Genomic DNA, 23,119 nt, shown 5'->3' with positions numbered 1-23,119 from the left:
TACATAAAAGACGCGCCTTTTTGGTTTTTGATCTGATATCTTTTAAGATAAAATTGTAATATCATTACAGTCATGAGACTTAGATCGGACGTAAATAATCTGTAAAACTAGCTCTAGAAGAAGGAAACACCATGCATATAAAAGGGAACTATGATCTTCTTCCATGTAAAGACGAACCTTAGCGGAGTGTAAACCCTCGAGAGGATCTCTTTATTGCATAATTGTCTTTTGCATGTGATGTACACATCAACTCTGGAACCGAAAACCTAGAAAAGCAGCATAGACAAGAATAAATTGCCGCTGCTCAAGCAGCATTTAACTTCGTGAATGCAAACCCTAGAAATACATAAAAACTCTAGCAAATCCTAGCAAAGAAAATCTACACACGTTAAAATAACCCCAATTCTAGCATGGAGGCGATCTCATGATACGTTAGAAGAGCGTAGGTGTGAAACCATGGCTGTCTTAATGAGCTCATCTGTGTGAGCGCCTGTGCAGATGGAGAACTGTGCGAGAACAGTCGAAGAAGATGAGAAGAAGGAGCATTTGAGGAGCTGCCCCATGAACAGTGACGTGAATAGTGTGGAATAATGCCTCGGTGCCTGCATGTGATAAAAGAGAGAGGCAAAGAAAGTATGGATGACGGACCTCTCACCTTCTTCAAATCCTGCAAGAAAAACTCTTAACACACAGCTTGAAACCCTAAAACGAGCTCACAAGAGAGAGAGAGAGAGAGAGAGAGATCTCGTTTGTGCAACCCCTTCTAACAACACGAACGAGAATAAATTGCCGCTGCTCAAGCCAACATTTAACTTAAACCCTAGAAATACATTAAAAAAACTCTAGCAAATCCTAGCAAGCAAGGAAACTCTACACACATTAAAATAACCCTAATTCTAGATACGTTAGAAGAGCATAGGCATGAAACCATAGCAAGCATGTCATCAAACCTTTGACAAACGAGATGGAAAACGCTGCGGGAAGAACAGGAGAAGCTGCACCTATGCATATGGAGGAAACAGTTGAAGAAGATGAGGAAAAAGAGCATTTTAGGGACTGCCCCGTGATGAGTAGTGTGGAATAATGCCTCGGTGCCTGCATGTGATAAAGAGAGGCGAAGCAAGTATGGATGACGGACCTCTCACCTTCTTCAAATCCTCAGGAGGGGTTTGTACAAATGAGCGCTCTCTCTCTCTCTCTCTCTCTCTCTCTCTCTCTCTCTCTAGGATTTCAAGCTGCGTTTTACATTCTGACAAGCCTAGGATTAAGACTCGGAGCGTGTGCGATCCCAATATTAGGGTTAAGGCTTAGCTGGGGCATGGAAACCTTAAGGGTTCACACAAGCGCTAAGGATGCTAGCAAAAAAAGGTCTAGATTGGCTAAGAGCTATAATTAATAGCCAGGACATAGTTATTAGAGGCGTCAAAGGCATTTGCTACGAGACGGGTATGGTATGCGCCTCGAAAGACTCGTATTTTTTAGAGATGTTAGAGGCATGTTAGAGACATCTATTATATTATATATAATGATATATATATAGTGATAGATAGATAGATTATTAGAGAGAGAGAGAGAGAGAGAGAGAGAGAGAGAGAGGCAACTTTCAAGACCTTAGACGGTAGAGTCTAGACTCTAGACCATTAAATTTTACAAAAATAAAGAATGATTAACCACTCAAAACAACGAATAGATAATAGATTCATGATTCATACATCAAAATGCCATGGGGTCAAAAAGATTCACGGCCCAAGGACCGGGCTCCATACATCACTCAGACTCCAGAGTCCGAACTATCGGATCTACCACTAGCAGCCTCACTCTCATCACTACTAGGAGGAGAAGGCTCCTCACTAGATGCTAAATGAAAATCCTCATCTAAGATAAGATTACCATCATCATCATACTTAGAGCTCCGAGCATCTACATCCTCAAGGGCTCCATCCTGTGACAAGATGATGCATCCTCATCTGCACCATAAGTAGAAGAGCTAGCAGAGTCTCGTCGTCGACAATATGTTTGAATGGTGGTCGAGCTCCTCCCTGTCTAATCTAGTAGCCTCGACTTGCCACACTAATGCCTCCTCTGCTCGTGGTGAGAACCACTAGCAACAAGGCACTCACGACCTCAAGTACAGGTGATGCGCATATCTATCTCCTATGGAGCTCAGCATAGATGGCATCTTCCGGTGTCTCTTGCCTCGGTTGAATACTCATAAGGTTCTCTGCAATGAGTTTGATGTTACCTACATTCAAGTTGATAGAATAATAACTTGTAAGTTGTAAGTTGTAACTTTTAGGTTACAAGAGACTAAATAGAAAGCATTAAAATTAAAAATTTAGATTATTAGAGAATCGAGATGCCTACTTGCTTGGAGATGTGAAGCTCTTGAAGATTTCGCATCATCCGCAAGTTAACGCGGCAATATACGAGCCGCTCTAACTAGGATGAGCTAAGCTTGTTCCTAATCTGCGTGTGCACGAGAAAGTATGCACTCCAATTCCTCTCTTATGCACCCGAAGAGCAATCCTAAGAGTACAAAATCAAATTTTAAATTTTAATAACATGACTAAATAGAATAAAAAATTAGAGAAGGCAATGGCAAATGACCATCACCTGGGCAAAGATTCTCATGGCAAAAGCTTGTAGAGATAGAGTGGAATAGCCATACGTCTCCCACCATGAGAGTGGCTAGAGTGGCTTCACCACCTAGAAATTGCAGAGATGATGAAACCAAGCAATAGGAAGGAGGGGGGATGCTCAACTAGCAGTGACTTTATAGCTCTCTTGTTCCATCTTAATGGTGCATTCCAAAAAATCAGCTCTTAATGGTGTATCTTCACACTTCAACCAACACGCAGACTAACTCAAAGATAGACAATGAAAGCAGGGTTTTTTAAGATTGTTCATCTCAATTAGACATTTTGAATTCATAAACACATCCTAAGACCAGAATCTGCAGGTGTCAACTTCTTTGGATAGAGATTCACGGTGTGCTGACCAGTAGCTTGATTGCAATTCTAATTTTGATGATTTTAGAAGGGTGGCAATACACCAAACAGTGACAGTACAACCAGCCTTCCACTTGGCTGCACTGGCTAGTATTGACTCGGTTTCACCATATTGAAGACCTCAATGGACCAGCATATCTGTATAAGGGTCTGAAACGCGTAAGTTATTCCTGTTTAATATGAGGGCTAATATTGAAAGGCTATTACCATACAAGCAATAAGTTGGCACCAGAGCAAGGATGCTTTTATCCAATCAGGTTTGGCAAGATAAACTCTAGAGAGAGCCCAGACACATCAGTGCTCCTATTTTTTATGCTTGAAAAACTGGTGCAGTTTCTTGTGCACCTCTCCAAAGCTTCCTGTCACTGTGATCAACTGCTCTTTAATCCAGGTAGGCAGTTTCGATGCTGGCCCTGAAGTTGCCGAAGATGCCAAAGCATATCGAGCATCTATTAGCAGGATAGAGGCATAATCATCAATATGCCTGATTGCTCTACCTGAGAAGCACACTAGAGCTCAGTAATGAAAAACCATGCAAACTTACAAAGAAAAAAGCTGCCCAGAACTGCTGTTAGAATACCTATTGACTGGTTAACAGCCTTCATGCACAAGTTTTCGTAGTAATCTCGGCCAGAGTATCCCCGACAATGCAAGAGTTTCAACCTATTCTCTTGATCAGAGCCCATTGGTATTACATCTACAGAAGAAGTTATTGTAGACATCTTATCAATGTACTTCATGCGCTCTACGAGTTCTGGATCCAAAGGGCTTGGGTATGGCAAACCAACCATCACCACACATCTGCCCATCCCGTCACTAAAATTGATCCCCTCAGACATCTTTCCTCCTACAATACAGAGAATCACAGCTCCTGTCTTTCCTGAGCCCAGACTCTCAGCACCCAAGATTGCTTCCTTGTACTTGTGTAAAGTGATCTCAACAGAAGCTGAGTCTCTGGGTTCTCTGAATAGAAACTTCTTCCTCTGGATTTTATCAAGGATGCCTAAGCTTTTCCAGGCTGAGTGTAGCTGCTGTTCATATTCAAATGATGGCAGAAACACCACCATCCCTTCAGGAACAACCAGAGACAGATTGAAAAGCAATCGCCCCAACTCTTCCATCTGCAAAACAGAGGTATAAAGACATGCAAGTGATGTGAAATGTCCTATCATTAGAGAAGGTTTTATTGGTTCTTAACTATCCACTAAACACCCTAGCTTAAGATACAGCTTTAGCCATGAAGTCAACCTGTAGCATTATGGAATCTGTGTACATACATATCAAACCGTGCTATATTGCAAAGCCTGAACAGAACATGCATACCATCTCAGGCAGGCTCCGAGACTGGTAAGTAAAATCAAAAGTTCTCCCTGTCGGTCCACGTGCAACAGCAATAGCCAAAACATTTTCTGGAGGAACAATATGTCCACATGAGAAAGCATGTATCTGGCTCTCCTTGAGGTGAGGGTACAAGCGGTATCGAAGCTCCTCCATGGGCTGAAGCGTGCCACCTGCCAGGACAACAGCATGTGCCTGGTTTGTCACCTGCTTCATATACTGCCCTGCTTAGTTTCAATTTGCTTTGCAATCACTCGAGCAGTCCTCGATTAGAAAGTTCAGTTACCACTACAGTAAAAGATTATCATGTATTTTCATATGCCAACTTCACCTCCACAAAGGCTTGTGCAGCATTCAGCATGACAAACTTCAAATGAGCCTCACATTGTCCTCCAAGATCATCGCAAGGAGCAGACTTAGGAATAACAAGAATTCGGCCATCACAGTCTTCATTCATTAACGCAAGAACCAATTCAGCTAGGGCATGGAAACTTGTCACCGTTCCAGCCCGTTCATGAGAACTCTTAACTACATCCTTGTCCACACCACAAGATGAGCTTGCTTCTGGAAAAGATGCCCTCTCACCATAACTGCTTACCTGTAAGGATTGATATAAAGCTAGTTCATGTATCAATCAAGGAACGAGATAAAAAGATGTAAGTTACTCTCTTACCTTGTGCACAATCTTGCTATCCCTCATGTATTGCCATAGCTTGAACATATTGATATTGTCAATATCCAATGAAAAGAGGAAGTCGTTGATTGTCAACATCTCTACCCTCTCATTCCGATTCATCCCATTTCCTGCCTTCTTGCAGCCAGGTTCCACACTTTTGTCTTTACAAGCTCCAGCAGCAGCAAGACGATTCAGAAAGGCTTGGATAAGAAGCAATAGCGTCTGTATATAGCGCCTATTTCCAGCACCAAGCATCTCTCGGAACTTGTTTAGATACACAGAAAGTAGCGACTGCACTTGTCTAAGCTGTCATCCAAAACAGAAATTCTAAGTTTTGAGTGGCAACTCTCTTTCCATGCTTCAGTGCTTGTACAAAAGAAGGGTTCATATCCTAGGAGAGCTCATATGAGCCCATATGATTCAATACTAGCTTTCATGACATGTGAAACCTCAAAAGCATCACATTTAAAATGAGATCTTGCCTGCGACTCCGAAATCCGGCAGCTATGCATGCTAGTGATTGAGTCCACTAGATTATGTGCCTCATCAATGACCACAACACAACCATTCAATTTGACCCCGAGAGACTCTCGAGTAAGCCCGTGTAAAAGGGACTGATAGGGCAGCACTACAAGGTCTGCTGATGGTACCATGCGCCGTGAGCCATAGTAAGGACATGTACCTAACTTTTGCCCTAGCTGCACCATATCTTCAATATCTAGAACTTCCGATTCCCAAGCCTTCTCTTTAAACTTCCTCTGAAGTGCCTGCTTTTTCATGAAAGGGCACCCTGCAGACTTCTTTTTGCCTTTACGATGTTCATCTACTAGCACCTGCAACATAATAAAAAAGATGGCAGTAAGCAGCTTATTAGTAATCCCAGAAGGGGTCTGTGACATAGTTACCACGGAACGTCGTTCCGCCTTCCTGGAATGCCGGAACGCCGTTCCGGGCGAAGGCACGTTCCCGGAACGCCGGAACGTTCCGCAAAAAAAAAAAAATAATAAATAAATAAATAAAAATTGGCCGAACGTTTGTTTTGCTTGCAGAATTGTATGTTCATGTCTTGGGGGAGCAAATATTAGGAAGCATATTTGGCTATCCGTATACAAAAAGTTACATTTTTTTGTGTCATATGTTGACATGTCATATGACGTGGCGTTCCGCGACGTTCCCGATCCGCTCCCGTTCCCGTTCCCGCTCCTGTTCTAGCATCCGACGTTCCCGGAACGTTCCCGTTCCGTGGTAACTATGGTCTGTGAGCTCATTGGGACAACATGCTTGATCTCCTTGAATCAGGTGTATGCCTAAATGGAATCCTTATGTCTCCTACCATGATATCTATGGCGGCATGTCTACATAACTAAGTAGACTCAACTTCCTCTACTCGGAATTTTTAACCCATGTAAGCTACCTTAAATCTTTATCACTGCTGGATCTGGTCTTTCCTTTTAAAGAACGAATAAAAAAGCAACACAGCTTTTGTTGGTTGTTCTCGTAACTTATTTAGTGATTATGATACTAATCAGCTCTACATATTGCCTTCATATGGATCAAATCGATGTGTGTACAGATAACACTATCCTCACTTTGTAGCTTATACTCCAGAGACACTTAGAATGATGCAAATTTAGGGGGAAAAGGTCTTCATTCTGTCTAAAAGCCCCCGGGGCGGGGCGGGGCGGGGCGGGGCGGGGCAAAGCGGGGCAGGGCAACCTCTAGACAATAATGCATGCAATAAAGGAGATAAAAGCTAACCCATGGTAATTATCTTCGCAGCAAGCTCTTATAATGTATTAAGTGATTATTGTAAAATGTATGATGATAGAGGAAGAAAATGCTGACTTTTAGATAAATTAAGCAAGGGAAGTATCAGAAAGATATGTTCATGCCTTAGCTGTTTTCATACAATGCATGTTATTCTAGACATTAAGTGCAGGTAGTTAGCATAGCTTAATAAAGTTGTTTACTATGCATATTTAGATATAGAAGGTTGCGTAGAATGGTTATGCCTTTGGTCACGATGCTGCGGGAGAGCATTCTTTTGCTTTGGGCGAAATGCAGGTCAACAAGCAGCTAGTAGAAGATGCACAACAAAGATAACATCAACTATAATACCCAAGATGATGGTAGAAAGCTGATTTGTAGTCCAAGAGAGCAACTAGATCAATGATTTGATTGTTGATTAACCTCCAAGTTAAGAGAATTGAACCAACTGCCCATCCAAAAAGAGTGGAACCTGCTCCAAGACTACCCTACGGGCTTCCGAAGTGTGAAAAAGTATTTCATAAAAGCCTCTCGGACCATCATAAATCTCCTCAAGTGCCTCAAGCGACACCAAGCGGCCCAACCATGCTCTAAGACGAGGCAACAACGGAATACGCCCAGTAAAGAAGAAGATAGCAGCATGATCATGAAAATCTGCTAGCTGTTGTAGCAACAAAGGAGTCTCCATGCATACATCAGCCACACCACCATTATCTACTGCAGCCATTTGCACGCTATTTGCCTTCACATATTCTTGCAGAAGCTCACCGCAAACGTGCAAACTCCGGAGAAGGTACCTGAGAACTTTCCTCTACATTCTCTCCAACATTCACCGGAGTGTAGCTTGCATCAACATCAAGCCTTTGACGTTTTTGTTGCTCCGAGGCATCTGAAGCATAACCCACATCCTTCTCGATCATCTCCTCAATAAGATCCATGTTAAGGCTATTGGCAGCCATGCCACCAATAGCAGCAACCAGGTCATCCAAATCCATGTACAAAAGCAAAGAAAACCCGTTCTCTCAAACCCTAATTCAGCACCTGAAAACCCTAGTTCAGCACCTGAAAACCCTAAATCAGTAGCTGCAAACCCTAAATCGGCACATCCCTTCTCTCTCTCTCTCCCCATCTGCAACTCGACTATCATTCCAAAGATATTGCTGCTACCGTACAAGTGCCAGCACTGTACCTGCAGTATGTGCTGGTAACCCTACTGTACCTGCAGTATTTGTTAGAAACCCTTATGTACCTACTTTACTTGCTGGAAACTCTACTGTACAGCCTTCTGTACCTGCTGTAATTGCTGGAAACCCTACTGTACCTGCTGTACAGCTTACTGTCTTGCTGAAAACCTTACTGTACCTGCGTATCTCTGCTGAGCGGCCTGTTGATGGCGACTATCTGCTGGGGGTGACGACTGCCTGCTGATGGCGACTATCTGCTACCCCTATCTCTCTCTCTCTCTCTCTCTCTCTCTCTCTCTCTCCAATCTACTCTGGAGTCTTACGACCTTGCTGATTTCATCGTTGTTGGGGTTCCACAACCGGAAGTAGAGGAAGGGAAGTTATCGTCGATTCGTAAGGACCGGGAGGCACAGGCACAGTTGTGGGATCATGTCAACGCCAGGGTCCGATCATTTATCTTCCTCAACTGCACACCGCAAGTAATCAATCATGTAAATCATATGACGCTGGCCAGACGTATATGGCAACATTTGGCTTCTCTTTACAACAGGGTATCGCCCATGAAGAGGATTTCCTTGGAAGTATAGATGCAGGTTATGAGCCCTGCATCGTCGTCGACGATGCGGAAGCATATTAACAAGCTGTAGGCTCTTCAGCAGAAAGTTCTCCAGGCTGGGAAGGAGATATTGGCAGAGGCCATGGACATAACATTGCTGTCACATTTGCCCTCTCAGTACTCAGCATTTTACTCGTCTTTGATTACCAGTGGTGGCAGGCTCAGCACTATCATGTGGGAGGAGCTTGTGCCCATGGTCTTGGACCAGGAGAAACGATTCACGAACCCTCCTCAAGGTGTAGGTTCGGAGGCCTTAACTGGCCAACGGTCGAAAGGCCGTAACACGGGCAAATGGAAGGCTTCATCAGAGAAGTCTTCGGAGAAGAAGTCCGACGTTGACCGCGAGAAACTAAAGACAGAGAGGACCTGTAATGATTGTGGCGAGAAAGGCCACTATTGGAGGCAGTGTCCCAAGTGGAAGATCGAGAAGGGTGAAGATTCCTCTGCAGCAATCATGAAGACTCCGGCTTTTGTACACTTGGAGGTGATGGACACAGATGTTTAATTTTCTTCAGGCAAGGAGGAGGTTGGAAGACTCTCCGCAACAACGGATACTCGGGAGTGGATTCTAGACAGTGGTGCTTCCAGGCACATGACTCCTTCCCGTTCAAATTTACAGGATCTCTGCAGGTATTCTGGTCACACTCTTACTGGGGATACATCCACTATCCCAGTTCACAGTGAGTGCAAGTTGGAGATAGTTCCCGATGGCAGAGGAGGGAAGCATTCCTCCCAAGTGTTATATGTTCCCACACTTGGTTTTCATCTGTTGTCAGTGCATCAGGTTTGCAAGACTGGCATACGGGTGGAGTTTGATGAGCATTTTGTTGCTCTTCGGGACAAAGCAACAGGCCAGGTAGTCTGGGAAGGCGGAGTGGAGAATGGAATTTACAAGCTTTCAGCACTCTCTCTCCCAGGTCCTCAGTTTAGTGATGAGTGACAGTCTGGTAGTGGCCACTTAAGTGTGGATACGTTGCAGGTGCATGCTTTCCTGGACCAGATGGTGGATAGCTTGACAGTTGAAGGCAGCAGTTGGCAGGAACTTTCCAATACTGATGTTGGTGGTTCTTGTGTTCATCAGTCAAAGAAAACTTTACAAGTGACCTATGCTCTGATGTCTCGTAGCATTCCGGACAAAGAAACTCCTGTAGATGAGGATGTTCTTTCCACGGGGATCTTGGAAAGCCAGGCAGGTGGCAGTTGATTACTTGCAAAAGGAGGTGGTTGTGGCACATTCTTCAGGCTTTTTGGTTCCGGATTCAGAGGGGGTGATTGACAGGTTTCAGAAGGCCTTGCGGGTTTCCAGGACTTGGCTTTCCACTATAACAGGTGTTGATCCTTGTGAGCAGTGTGATGCCTCTTTGACTTGGAAGCAAAAAGATTAGACAAGAGCTTCCTAATGAGACTGTTGAGCTCGTGTTTGCAGATGACTCTTTGGGAGGCGGGATTGTGTATCTTGTGGTTTCTGCAGCATGCGAAGGATCATGGACTCTTTTACACAGGAGGGGGATTGATGGATGGAGTCCGACTCCACGGTTGGAGTGACTCAGATTGGAGAGGATCCAGACACGAGGAGATCTACTTCAAGCCCAAGAGCAGTTTTATGGAGCAATAAGAGGCAGTCATCTTTTGCCTTGTCGTCGACAGAGACAGAGTACCAGGTTGCTTGTGATGCTGCTTGTGAGTTGGTGAGGTTACAAAGGTTGCATGGCAGGATTGGGCTTCCACTAGAGGAACCCACGGTCATCCAGAGGCACTTTGTTCGTGAATAGATCGTTGCTAATGACATCTTGCTAGAGTTCTGTTCGACGGAGGATAGTACGGTGGACCTCTTCACAAAGTCGCTATCTCAGGATTTGCTCAGGCAGCACCCCAGCTCCCTGTGGTTGGTTTCACAGCCAAGAGCTGAGAGGGGGTGTTAGAAGTCATCTCCTATCTTTATGTAGACACCAAGGCCTTTGTTGTAGGTGTGCCCGCCCTTCTAGGTGTTGTTCTTATTTTTCCTCACTCCTCGTATTTTTCCCCCATTTTTCCTATTTTTTCTGTGACTTGGGTGGCAGTCCTATGGTGGCAGGAGGACCTTGATCTTGGCCAACTATACCTGCAATACCCGACTTTAGTTCTGGTGCTGGCCGACTGTGGTACAGGTCGTGGACACCCTGATGATGCTAGCCAACTGTTCATTTCTGGCCGACTGGGTGTCTTTATGTTGGGGTCGTGGAGATGTAGGTCCTGTCGGCTGCCCTACAACAGGCCGACTGCTGTTTGGGGGCCATATAAAATGGCCCCACAGCCCTTGCCATTCTTGTATCATTATTCCGAGATCTTGTGTATATATAGTAGAGTTATACGTCTCTCTCTCCATTGCTATCTATATTCTGCACTTGCTCTTGTGTTTCCAGATTTTGTCATCTCCGCTGCGTATTCTGACAGTCTCTCCTTGACCGTAGTTTTACCACCCACGAAACGCTCACTTTTGGGTAGCCAAGTTGGGTCACAACCTACAGGTCTAATACATGCAATAGGTTGATCGTCGCTCGTAACGTGTAACAAAGCCTTCTTTATACCCATGAGTTTATGCGATTCCACGTTACTTGAGAGAGAAGAGAAGAGAGAGAGAGAGAGAGAGAGAGAGAGAGAGAGAGAGAGAGAAGATAGATTCAACACAATATTGGGTCCCAATTACCCACGAAATGGTCCCCCCTACAAGCAAGAATATTTGCTTATATTTCTTTGGAGAACTTTGTATAATGAGTATGAAAGATGATTGAAGACTACCCAGCGCAAGGACGAAGTGGACTGAATGCAAGCTGAACCATATGTTGTCCAAGCTCCTCAATGACTACTATGCAAACCCAAAACTGAGAGATGCACGTATGCTGGCTGAATGCTGAAGAAGCTCTTCGCGGAGGCCTTGGGACTGTAGCACAATAGAGTGCTGCTTTGCTGAATGTATGCACAAGGCCGGAGGCTCTTGGCGCATATCATTGTCGAGTGGCTGAGGTTGCTCGACCGGACGTCTGGAATGCCCATGTGGCTGCCAGCAAGATGTCAAAGCTTTCCACGGTGCTTTTCTACTGGCCGACTTGATGATGTGATGTAGCATAGGGTGTAAAGACCCATATGCAAAGTAACCCCCATGATGGGGTGCTTTATGGGCTGGCCCATGTGCATATGCCCTAAAATGCCTGCTAATGCAACGTCTAATGCAAAGGTTGACCTCTACATGAACCTATGTGATGAATTCTCCAAGTGGGTAAGAGGACTGACACATGCAAACTTTCTATGGCTTTGGAGACTGACCTATGTAGCTCGTGCCTGACATGTCCCGGACTGGGGCTCACAATGGGTCTTTGGCATACCACAAAATATTCCTAAAAAGGTAATCCTACTGTATAAATGTTGCATTGATGTAGAGCCAATGTATCACATAGCAAACCAGTGCAAGGTGCATGTGACATCGAAGGAGGCTTATGATTGGAAGCCAAGGTCTAGCCATGAAAGACGAGCTCCGAGACTCGTGCAATGCAAGCACCAAATACCTTAACACATTCTCAAAGAAGTCTCGTCACTAGGCTCAGGGATTTCATTACAACTCGATAAAATCAAGGCAATCAAAATCGTGAAGCTAATGCCAAGATTCAACGGGACTAAGATGACTTCCGTCACCTAAAGATATGTGACCAAATGTGTGAAACTTGCGGTCGCCAAATGACCATGTTAAGGTGAGTCCCTTTGGCCTCACCATGGAAGGAAAAGCCAAATAGTGGTTTAGATCACTCAAACCCGAGGATAAGGCGAACTCATAATGCCTTAAAACAACCTTCACAATAGGGTACTCAAGACAAGGACTCCTCCAAAAACACGAACTTGAGCTGTGGGCATCCCCTCTCGATCTGCATCTGCTCCCTCCCCTTCGAGCTTCTGCCATTGCTGCCCCCTCCCTTGCGTGCTGTCGCCTTAGCTCCCCACCCCCCCTCCCTCCCCCCCAAATTCCTCCCCGCTGCCCCCTTTTTTCTCTCGCCTTCTCCCTCTCCAGAGCACTGCCCCCCCCCTTTCCCTCGCCTCCCTCATCTCCCCCACGGCCTCTTTCGTCCCCCTCCCCTGTCCCCCTTTCAGCTTTTCCTCTTCCATTCTCGCCTCTTCCCCTCCATATTCAACAGGCGGTTTTTTTTTCAATTCTTGGGCATTTTATCTTTCCGCAAGCTTCAGCCTCTTCTAGTCTTATCCCTCAAAAGGACTCCATAGCAGCCGCTCTGTCATCCTCGACCGAGGCCACCGTCCCTTGCCTATCCTTTTGAGAAGCGGGACCTCCAGCTCCTCACTTCAATAGTCGCATCCCTAGAGGCCTCCACTCTGGTGTACAAGATTGTTGGTAGTCGCTTGGCGCGCGGACAGCTCAGGGATCTTTTGTGAGAATATTGTGCATCAACCTAATAGTAACAAGGTATTTTCCTTTCATTTACCATAGCACAAGACATTTATACAATAGTACAATTCTTCCTTTCTACAACACTATTTTGTTGTGGAGAATAGCAATCCCATTTTGCCTTAAGAAATTATCAAATATTCACTTCCATCATCTGCATGAAGGCATTTGATAAACAAACCTCTTTGTTTTTCTACCAAGTTTTTAACACTTCGAAGATTTCCAAAGCTTGAGAATTTTGCTTCATAAAATAAATCCAAGTTTTTCTTGAGTGATCATCAACAAAGGTGATGTAATAATGACAACCATTTATAGAAGTTTTAATAGGGCATCTGAATGCACCAAATCAAGAATCCTAGGCTTTATTCTCCCTTGCTTAGAGAATGGAAGCCTCAAGTGCTTACCAATTTGACATGTTTCACATACATGAGAAAGTATAGAAACTTTGCAGTGAGACGATAAACTTGTAACCACATTCTTCTTATGCATCTCTTTAAGCCTTGCCACATCAACCCGCTTATGCCAAATTTTCAAATCTGAAATTCTACCATCTCCTGAAGCAAACATACCTCTAGAATTGTTGCATCCAATTTGACGAGTCGCCCTTCTTTCCTTCCTTTAACCTTGCCACATATATATGCCCACCAAATTTTCAAACCTGAAATTCTACCATCTCCTTAAGCAAACATAACTGCATTTAGCTCTAGAATTGTTGCATCCAATCTGAAGAGTCGCCCTTCTATCCTTCCTTCAGCAAATACTTCACAATTGTCTCCAAAATCCCACATGAGACAACCAAGTGGATAAAATCTGACTGCAAATTTTGATTAATCATTTGACCAACCGAGACCAAATTCTCTGTAATAAAGGGCACATAAACATCACCAAAACACTTTTATCTCCAGAGGACATCTTGATAGGAATCTTACCTTTGTGTGAGATTTCATGAGCACTATCATCTAGAGGGCATCTTGATAGGAATCATATCTTTGTGTGAAATTTCATAAGCACTATCATCTCTTGCCGAGACAAAAGAGGGTGTTTCCATGGACTCAAGATTAGAAAACAATGACCATGAAGCGTCATATGGTTATAAGCACCACTATCAATAAATCACTTATCTATGTTGCTACTGTTTGTATTCCAAGGTGACATAGTGAATAGCTACTCATTTTGATTATATTGTTGTTGTGGTTGTGCAGTGTCATATGGTTATAAGCACCACTATCAATAAATCACTTATCTATGTTGCTACTGTTTGTATTCCAAGGTGACATAGTGAATAGCTACTCATTTTGATTATATTGTTGTTGTGGTTGTGCAGCATAGTTATTTTATGGCAATCTTCACACTTTAACGTCTGCTTGCGTCTTATAACAATCTTTAAGAACATGTTAAAATTTTCCACAATAATGACAAGACATACCTAACCTATTACCTTCATTTGCATATGTGCCTCTTTCTCTATAACTCTCCCTGCCTCTAAAGAGTGATTGAGGCTGACCTTGATATTACCTCCATGTTGGTATTGTTGTTGTTGTGAGTTGAACCTTCTAGCGCCTCTGCCTCTTGTATTTCTTCCGTGACCTCTACCACGATTTGTATAAAAGGCTTGCTCTTGATGCTTTGAAGATAGTTGTTGCCACTTAGTTTTACTTTTCAGTTGCAAGCAATGCTATAAGTTCAGTAAAGTCATTTTGCGAACAGAATAGATTATTGGAGGGCTTATATTTGGGATGAATATAGCCAAGCATGGATTTGTTGACGGCATGGGCAAACCAACCCAAAATTTGGCTACCCAATAATCTCGATGTTTTTTTTCATCTTCTATGATAAGACGGCGGCCTGGCACAATCTCCCAAACCCCTTTGCTTATTAGAAAATGGTGCATCTTAAGACCTTCTTTCTTGTGTTTTGCTTTAGCCAGACAGCTGGGAAACTGCTACAGATGTCTGGTTACTCTACTATTCGTGACGCCTTGAAAACCTTATAACTGAGATCTCAAGTTTTAAAAGGAAAAAAGCGCTTTGAATAAAAGAACGCTACAGATTCTGGTTGCCTTGTTCTTTGCGCACAAAGTATGCTACTACTTACGCCAGGCTCTGACACCACTGTTATGTAAACTAGAGAGAGAGCGGCAGTAAACACAACAGACAAGAAAACAGATATGAAGATGGCGATTCAGAATTCCTGAAGGCAAGGCTCTTCTTTATTAATTGCTTATCTGCTGCCCAAAAAGGTGCTTGTATACTAGTTCTACAAAAGCAAACAAAACAAAACAACGGAGAAAAGCAAAAGCTTGCTTTTCCTTAAGCTTGCTTTTCAACATGGGCCACCCTCGAGCATGGGAGAGTTTAGATGAATGCAACACCTGTGTGACTACCAAATGCGCCCCATACCACACCCAGCACCGGTAAGGGGGTTTGGCAGCCAATTACCTGCCTGTAGGGCTAGTCTAGATCACAGTGTTGGTTGTGTGCATACCACATGCGATTATTATCCCAGCTCATATGCTTTTATTGGATAATTAATTCCCCATATAGCCAGCAGCTAACCCATGCTACACCTTGCATGATCCATAGGGTATTATCCATACCCCCATGGCAAGGATATCACATTGTGCACTCCTTGAGTATAAGTTAAAACTAAAACTAATTCATTCAAATTTCACAAACATTATTAACTGATGTACTTTTATCTGGTTACTACACTTGTTGCATCGAGATGATAGACTGTATGCCCACATTTCAACGTTGACAACAGAAAGTGTTTCCATTCTTCTTTGAAGGCAGGTTTTCCAAGTTTTTCTTCACAGCGTGGAGTGAGCAAAAGCCTAGTACATAGATGTACACTGGAAGACAATGTTCATGTAGCTTGTCAATTAATACAATATAAGTCAATTTTTCAATGCTTCCTTCCAGGTGAAATAAAAAGAAAACAGCAACCAATAAGGATCACTCTTACCCATCTGAAGCCCATCCAAACACCCAAGCACAAATTAATCATTGTATGACTCTTATTGGGGGGGGGGGGAAATCATGACATACCTTGTTGTTTCCTGCGGTTCGATTACTCTTGTTCCTTTGTAGCTCTAAGCATCGCTCATTTATTCGAGATGGATGCCCTAGCTTTTGCACATCTGCACTTTTTGTGATAAGAAGAGACTATGTTTATCAGTTCTACTGACAAACTTCATTACTCCAGATGCATCATTTTTTGATAAAAATCAGAACACCAATGCCATGCATTCAAGTACTCAAAAAAAGTTGTAGGTCATGGATAAGTCCAACTAGTTATGTTTGAGTCCAAATGTCAACTCTACAAAATAGTTTCCCATCATTTCCTTTACAGGCCAAGCAGCCTAGTCATAACTGAGACAGCAGGCTATTGCTTAGTCTGGTTATATATAAAGGCCCATTTGGGCGGGGAGAAGGGGGAGGGGCCGGGGCCGGGGCCGGGGCATTATGACCACTTGCAAGCCTAGTAACTGCAATCTTGCCCATTGGCCCTGCCCCTTTGCACAGGCAAAAATTATGTGCATCCAAATTTTCTTCTTTCAATACAATTATGATATATTTCTAAAGATAGATATAGGTGAAGGGCAAAAGCTAGAAGAATATCTCCAGTAGATCTCACAAAGTTAGTGGAGAGAAGGGTAGGCAGCACAGCTTCAAACAAAAGGCAACACAAAATGTGCCAAAAGCCAAGTCTTGTGTTCTAGGCTAGAACAAGAGCAACCTTGCCACGTGCATCATCCACCTCCCACAATAGAGCACCCCATATGCTATTGTTTGTATCCTATTGCCGGGGTTTACATGGCACAAAATGTGCCCTGTAATTGTAACATGCGGAAGCTTACAAACGAGGATTATACTTTCATAAACACCTTTCAGCCCTTGGTTCTTGACGATAGCACAATGTAATGATAATGAAGGTGCAAAGAGAGAGAGAGAGAGAGAGAGAGAGAGAGAGAGAGAGAGAAGACAAATACACAGAATTGGGTCTCTGAAGGGACCCTACCACGTATGCTGTATTTGCTTTATAGAAAAGGACTGACTTGGGCTGGAAATACCCGGACTGAATACTGAGATATCTTGGCTGAGTGTTACCTCTGCCCTAGACCTGCTTCAACCACCTTGCAAAGAGCAATCCTTTGGTTGTCCTGGCTTGGAGACTCTAGCACTCGCAAAAGAATAAGATAACAATGCTTTAGGCTACCTATTGCTTATATAGGACATCCAACTGCTGGTCGGTTTGTAGAAGAGGCTGTCAGCCTGTATTTGCTGCTCCACGACTTGAATAAACACCAATAAAACAGGCGTCTTTTCACACATGTGCCTCATGGGCTGGCCAACAGGCCCTGCCGGCCGACTGGGTGTTTGTGTGTCCCTACAGGCTGCCGACTTGCTGCCCAGCCCTCCTATGGGCTGGTTGCTTGGGCATGGGGCCTCCATGGCCCCTAGGGTAGCCCCTAAGGGCTGCCCAACTTGTAGGCAAGGCCTTGAAGCCTTACAAGGTGGCCCATAGGGCTGCCACTTTGCCTAGATGCCTTCATATGGTTTTAGCCAAGAATCGTGGAAAACATCATGCATCGTTCAATTGTTAGGCAACTTCAACTTCATGGAGACATCACTTAGATTTTAACTATACGAAAAGGTCCAAAACTACAAAAAGAAAGCTTGGAATAATGTTTGACCACTTGTTTCAATCTCTGTTTCATTATGCGCAAATAGACTCAATCCCCTTCCTTGAAGTGTACATCTCGTCTAGACTTACTTGCATGTCTACTATAAGCTTCCTAGGCTTTGGTCAAGCGGTCCTTAACTGACTCAATCCCCTTCCTTGAAGTGGACATCTCGTCTAGACTTATTTGCTTATCTGCTATAAGCTTCCTAGACTTTGGTCAAGCGGTCTTTAACTGACTGAATGATTTCAAAGAATGCTTCCGTTGTTTTGCTAGCCTCAAGTCAAAGGCTGCCTCATATGAAGTACGTCCAACATTGGATGAATGAGTATCGTTTAAGATGGCTTGGACCAATGAAAGAAAATGTTCCCATTTGGAGTGCTCGTCATGACAATATGACTTGAGAATATCAAAGGCCAACTGGTTATAGATTTTTGTCTGTGGATGGAATGCACTAGACAACTATAACTTGGTCCCAAAGTTCTCGAATAATGCCCTCTAAAAATGCGAGGTAAACTTGGAATCCTTGTCTGATGTAATGGTTCTAGGCAAACCACAAATGGAGTACCAATGTTTGAGAAAAAGACAGGCTACGTCCTCAACTGTGGCCATATGCTTGCATGGGATGAGCATGCAGAATTTACTAAAGCGATCCACAATGGTAAAACACTGAGTGTTGCGAGATCCGATGGATGCTGGTAGAGACCCTACAAAGTCCCAATAAAAGGACCGTTCCAATTTCTCGAGAGTACTATTGATACCTCTATGGCCTCTAACTAAGGAGTCATGGACATCATGAAGAAGAGCTCCTCGCTTTTCCCAAATGACACAAAGATGGTTCTTGTAGAACATCCAACCGTTCTGCATTGAATAATCGCCAAGCTCTGAATTGAGGACCAAACTGCATTGAGTACCAAACTCAAGGGAATTGACATACTCATCTTTCATGCCATCCAAGTCTTTTCCAATGATTTCGAGAATGGTAGACTCTTGCAGGGTCTGGATGCTACTCTTTCGACTAAGAGCATCTGCTATTAGGTTATGCTTACCAAGGATGTACTCGATCATTCCTACAAACTCTTGAAAGATTTGACTGTCACGTGCATGCCCATGCCATGGCATAAACCTTGGCATAAACATCAGTAATCCCAGATTAAAGTATCAGTTAAGCACATCATCAAGGTCAACAACATAGGTAGCATCATCTTCATCAGCACTACCATCAACATCAACATCAACATCAACATCAGAAGTACCATCTTCACCATCAACATTATCCTCATCATCATTATCATAATCATCATCATCAGCCATGGTGGAGAAGAGTCTCTATCGGATGGCTGTAGACATGCAGTCGACAGCCAACAACGTACCTTCAGCACGCGGTTGGTTGTTCAGTCATTGGCTGACAACAAAGGGGAGAAAAGCGCAGCATTTTCAGACATTAAAGGTGGTCTTTGTTCACACCAACAGGCCGACAGAGGATCAACTAGCCAACTGGCATCCTCCCACACATATATAAGTACCACATCATTTTCAGCATAAGGCAGTTCATTAGCTCATGATTCATTCATTCAATTATTAAGTAGAATTCATGTAGAAGGGCTAAGGGTCAACCCTTAAGGGCTGACCATAAGCCTCAACCATGTACATTCAGTAATCCATCTTTTGTACCATATGAATAAAGAAAACCTAACACCTAATCTCTCTCTTCTTCTCTCTCCTCTGTGTCTTAATCATATGTAATTAGCATCAATGTTCTTAATCATGCTTAGGACTGTGGATCAATATAGCAAGGCTTCCATGCATGCAACACTGACTCCATCTAGCTTGCCGATCACTCCACTGGGCACTTGGCATGGTTAGAAACCACTTAAGTGCTTGGTGGTCTATTTTGACAGGGAAAACCTATCCATAAAGAAAAGGTTTCCAATGTTTGAGTGCTACGATCACACCCAAAAGCTCTCTATCATGACTCTAAAGTGTATCCCTCGCTGACTCATCCCGGACTAGGGCTCACAAGAGGCTAGTTACCACTCTAGGTCTTGCACCTACAGTAAAGATATGGCAACGTGGCATCCAAGTGCAGGATGCACGTGACAATAATATGGAACAAAATGTATACCATTGGCTAATATGCCTCTGCCACATAGCTAACTCCAATCCTTCTACAAAACACTTGATCTCCGTGCACAAGTCCACTGTGCACCCAGCCATTTTACTCTTTGAGCAAACCACTCAAGTAGCTTTGACTCTTGCTCTTGCATTATCTTGAAATTTTTCGTACTTCTAAGGGCTGAAGGCTGAAGCGCCTCTTCCTTGGGCTGATTGTTGATGATGTGTTATAGGCTGATGCATGCTTCTATGCTCCAAGTGATGATGATCCAAGAGGCTGAATGCTGAATCGCTTATGCTTGAATGCTGAGATGGAATGATGAGATGCAAACGATGCTATTTATATGAGCTTATGGTGCTGGTCGGCTGGCTACAGAGATGGCCGACTGTAGCATTAAATGCTACACGACTTGCTCATGAGATAAATGCTGAAATAATATGATAAAAATGCTAAAATAATGCTAATAAATATGGTAAAAATATGCTAATAATGCTGAATAATGTTCTAAGGCTTCTGCAATGGTTTACATGCAATGTGACACAATGACTAATCAGTGCCCGGAGGCAAAAGGCCTATGAAAAGCAGACAGGGAACCAATTTGGACACAGTTGGGCTCTTGCGTTTGGGCAAAATCAGCATGGAGCAGGTTGGGTTAGGGTTGGAGGGTATTTGGATGAGCATGAGCAGCCCCAACCGGGTGCCCACGTAGTATGGGCGTTTTTCCAGTGGCGATTCTTTTGGCACGTACACATTGCTTTAGCTTCGTGTAGACGATGCTTACCCATGTGAGACAGTGCCCCATCTTTTGTGGTACTACTCCCACTCTCGAGCCCTCCTCAACAAATTGTCACGGCACCTATGGGCACGATTTCCAAGCGGATTTTTTGGGACACAATTTTGGCTTTTTGGTCGACTCTCGCCAGGATTGCCAGCTTATGCAGTCTTTTTGGATTGGACGAGATTCAGGGCACTCTGGACTATCCACCATGTCCAAAATCAACTGCTTTTTTCTGTTGTTCATGTCGACCCTTTTTCCTTCTTCTGTAGATCACTTTACAAGTCTTTCAGAGATTCTTTTGATCTTAGAGAGCTCTCTTTTCTACAGCTCAAGGTGTTTTCCGACTGTTTCTGATCTAAGTCGTAGCTGTCCCACTCTTGGACAGCTATGAATGTACATTACTTCTATTAATGAAGTAGTGGTTTCACTAAAAAAAAGTGCGTGCATAGCACTGAGGACAGAAGTAGGGAGGGGAAGAAGGGAAGGGGGAAGCCACCCACATTCAGCCCAGAGCAGCAACAAAGATGATGCATATTTCAGTGAATTCTTCTGTTATTTTCGACATGACAGCTTCACTTTCCACTTGAATTCGGATAACTCAGCATGAGAATCCTCATTGCATTAGCTCAGATCAATCAGGTATAATAGAGTGCTAACGCTGTAAAATCTTCTCAGATGCTGCTTAATTGCAAATCCTAAACTATGCATTAACTAGGTACTTATACAGAGGTAAAGAACGAAAGAGATGATACCTGGATTAATGCAAAGAGATTTTCTCGAGCCCAAGGCAACAGTCTTCAATGAGGTAGAAAACACGGTACGCTGCAACTCCTTCACAAATTGAGACAACTGAGAGTGTGTTCTGCTGCAGAAAAACACCTTCAATAGCTGTTCTTCATCTTCCTCCTCTGATGCCGCATCATCATCACTACTACTAGGCAGATCCATGGACACCTTCCGTTTTCTTTCGCCAGACTCGTCACCACTATCATAATCATCAAGAAGGAAAGCATCGACACCGTCCGGCTCTTGATCAGAAACCCGAGCCAGCACAGGCCCTTCGTTATCACCGTCGCCAGCATCCTGTGCAGATTTGGAGAAGATTAGGGTTTGCTTGTTTACGGGCACTTTTCTGCTCTTCTTCTTGTTCGGATTCGCCTCTTTCTTCGACTGTTTATCGTTCGTGTTAGAGAAATCGCGCATCCAGTCCGGTTCACCTTGTAGGTCACTGCTAACACCAGGCGATGATGGTTCTGGTTTCTGTTCACAAGCCTGCGATGATCTCTGATCTTGCAGCCATTGCAGAACGCTACAGATCAAACTGAGGGTCTTACCAGTTCCTGTATGAAAAATAGGGAAAAGTTAGGATTAAGGCAGAAAGACAAGGTCTAAGCTTAGAAATTAGGCCAAGATACTGGGATACAAAAAGCACCGAGATTGGGAAAAACTCAGAGATTAGGCAACTTCAAAGAGGTTAGGGGAATAGGTCGGAAAGCACCTGTGGGGCTTTCAGCTAAGGCAACCCCGCCTTTCTGCAGAGCACCATAGAGTTCCTTCATGAGATGGAGCTGAATGGGATAGGGTTCGAAGGGGAAAGCCGGAAAATCGACCCTGTGACCAGAGGAAGCCATAGCCTAAGATGATTCTTGCCCGAAAGTTCATGATGCAAAGAATTTTTGGCGGGAAAGAATACGGTAAGGAGGGAGGAAAGCATACGGTAAGGAGGGAGAGAATTTTTGGCGGCGGTAAGGAGGGAGGATTTCACACCTTACATAATGGGCGACTGCCGCGTGAAAGGACCTGTCATCTTCTTCCTCCTCCTCCTTTTCACACTCGTGCGTGCCGAGAGACCCTTGACTGCCAACTTTTCCACTGCAGGTTGGTAAGTGGACCTGTCTTCAAAGTCTATAGCAAAAGTGCTAAACTATACCTGGGGTAGATCTACTAGTTTAAAGAAGTCTAAGGGGTGGCTTTATAAACGAGCATGGTCAAGAAAACGACTCTAATCTATACCTAGGGTAGACCTACTAGTTTAAAGAAGTCTAAGGGGTGGCTCATTTGCTTCAAAGTCGAGAGCAAGAGTGCTAATCTATACCTAACTCGTTTAAAGAAGTCTAAGGGGTGGAAAACCGTCAAGCCCATGTGTTGGACTCAAAAGAGCTCTCCACTTTTCAAAGCCCACATCCCCTTCCACAAGCATTAACACACAAATTTATAATTTAATTATGTCTCTCCATAGCACAACAAATGGTGGTGTCCCATTAGCTCATTATGAGAAGGTCTTGAGTTCGAATCTTGTTGGGGCCTACTTTGGGTTCTTATCGATTGTTGGCCTTAGCATGTTGGACAAGTTTTTGCTCAAAGCTAGCCGTGACTAGTAGGCTGAAATGGTGGGCCACCCTCTCGCGATCATCCGCGATGTTTGTGAAAGCAAAAGCCACCTACTCTCCACCAATAGTTTTTTGCCATGCCAAAAAAAAAGGGGAGAGAAAAAACAAGCATGAACAAATATTTGTGAAGCCA

At 43.8% G+C, this 23,119-nt stretch overlaps 1 protein-coding gene across 2 annotated transcripts; it reads right to left on the bottom strand.

Annotated features, from left to right (window-relative positions):
- Positions 1 to 1,669: 1,669 nt before the first annotated feature.
- Positions 1,670 to 22,369, bottom strand: LOC147640190 (RAD3-like DNA-binding helicase protein). 2 transcript variants are annotated; one of them, XM_086778205.1, is made up of 11 exons: positions 22,095 to 22,369; positions 21,349 to 21,936; positions 16,066 to 16,157; positions 5,505 to 5,855; positions 5,020 to 5,328; positions 4,731 to 4,944; positions 4,332 to 4,519; positions 3,589 to 4,129; positions 2,614 to 3,505; positions 2,365 to 2,526; positions 1,670 to 2,242 (listed from the first exon to the last, which is right to left on the bottom strand). In XM_086778205.1, exons 1-9 carry the CDS (start codon positions 22,225 to 22,227, stop codon positions 3,312 to 3,314), a joined length of 2,610 nt encoding a protein of 869 aa, XP_086634331.1. In that variant the 5' UTR covers positions 22,228 to 22,369; the 3' UTR covers positions 1,670 to 2,242; positions 2,365 to 2,526; positions 2,614 to 3,311. The 2 variants fall into 2 exon arrangements, with proteins under 2 accessions (XP_086634331.1, XP_086634324.1); XM_086778198.1 differs by having other exon boundaries at positions 4,332 to 4,553; positions 4,678 to 4,944; positions 22,095 to 22,368.
- Positions 22,370 to 23,119: the final 750 nt, after the last annotated feature.

This window comes from Cibotium barometz, chromosome 3, assembly GCF_041138505.1.
Source record: "Cibotium barometz isolate CiBa-2024 chromosome 3, ASM4113850v1, whole genome shotgun sequence".
NCBI lineage: Eukaryota > Viridiplantae > Streptophyta > Polypodiopsida > Cyatheales > Cibotiaceae > Cibotium > Cibotium barometz.
Note: the sequence above shows the minus strand (reverse complement) of the source record. Positions and strands in the feature narration are given on the sequence as shown.

Excerpts from the sequence above, each read along its gene's own strand:
- LOC147640190 (XM_086778198.1), bottom strand. The coding sequence starts at position 22,227 with ATGGCTTCCTCTGGTCACAGGGTCGATTTTCCGGCTTTCCCCTTCGAA. Across the intron at positions 21,937-22,094 it reads CTTAGCTGAAAGCCCCACAG|GAACTGGTAAGACCCTCAGT; the intron begins GTGCTTTCCGAC and ends TTTTTCATACAG. Across the intron at positions 5,329-5,504 it reads GCCGGATTTCGGAGTCGCAG|CTTAGACAAGTGCAGTCGCT; the intron begins GCAAGATCTCAT and ends TTTGGATGACAG.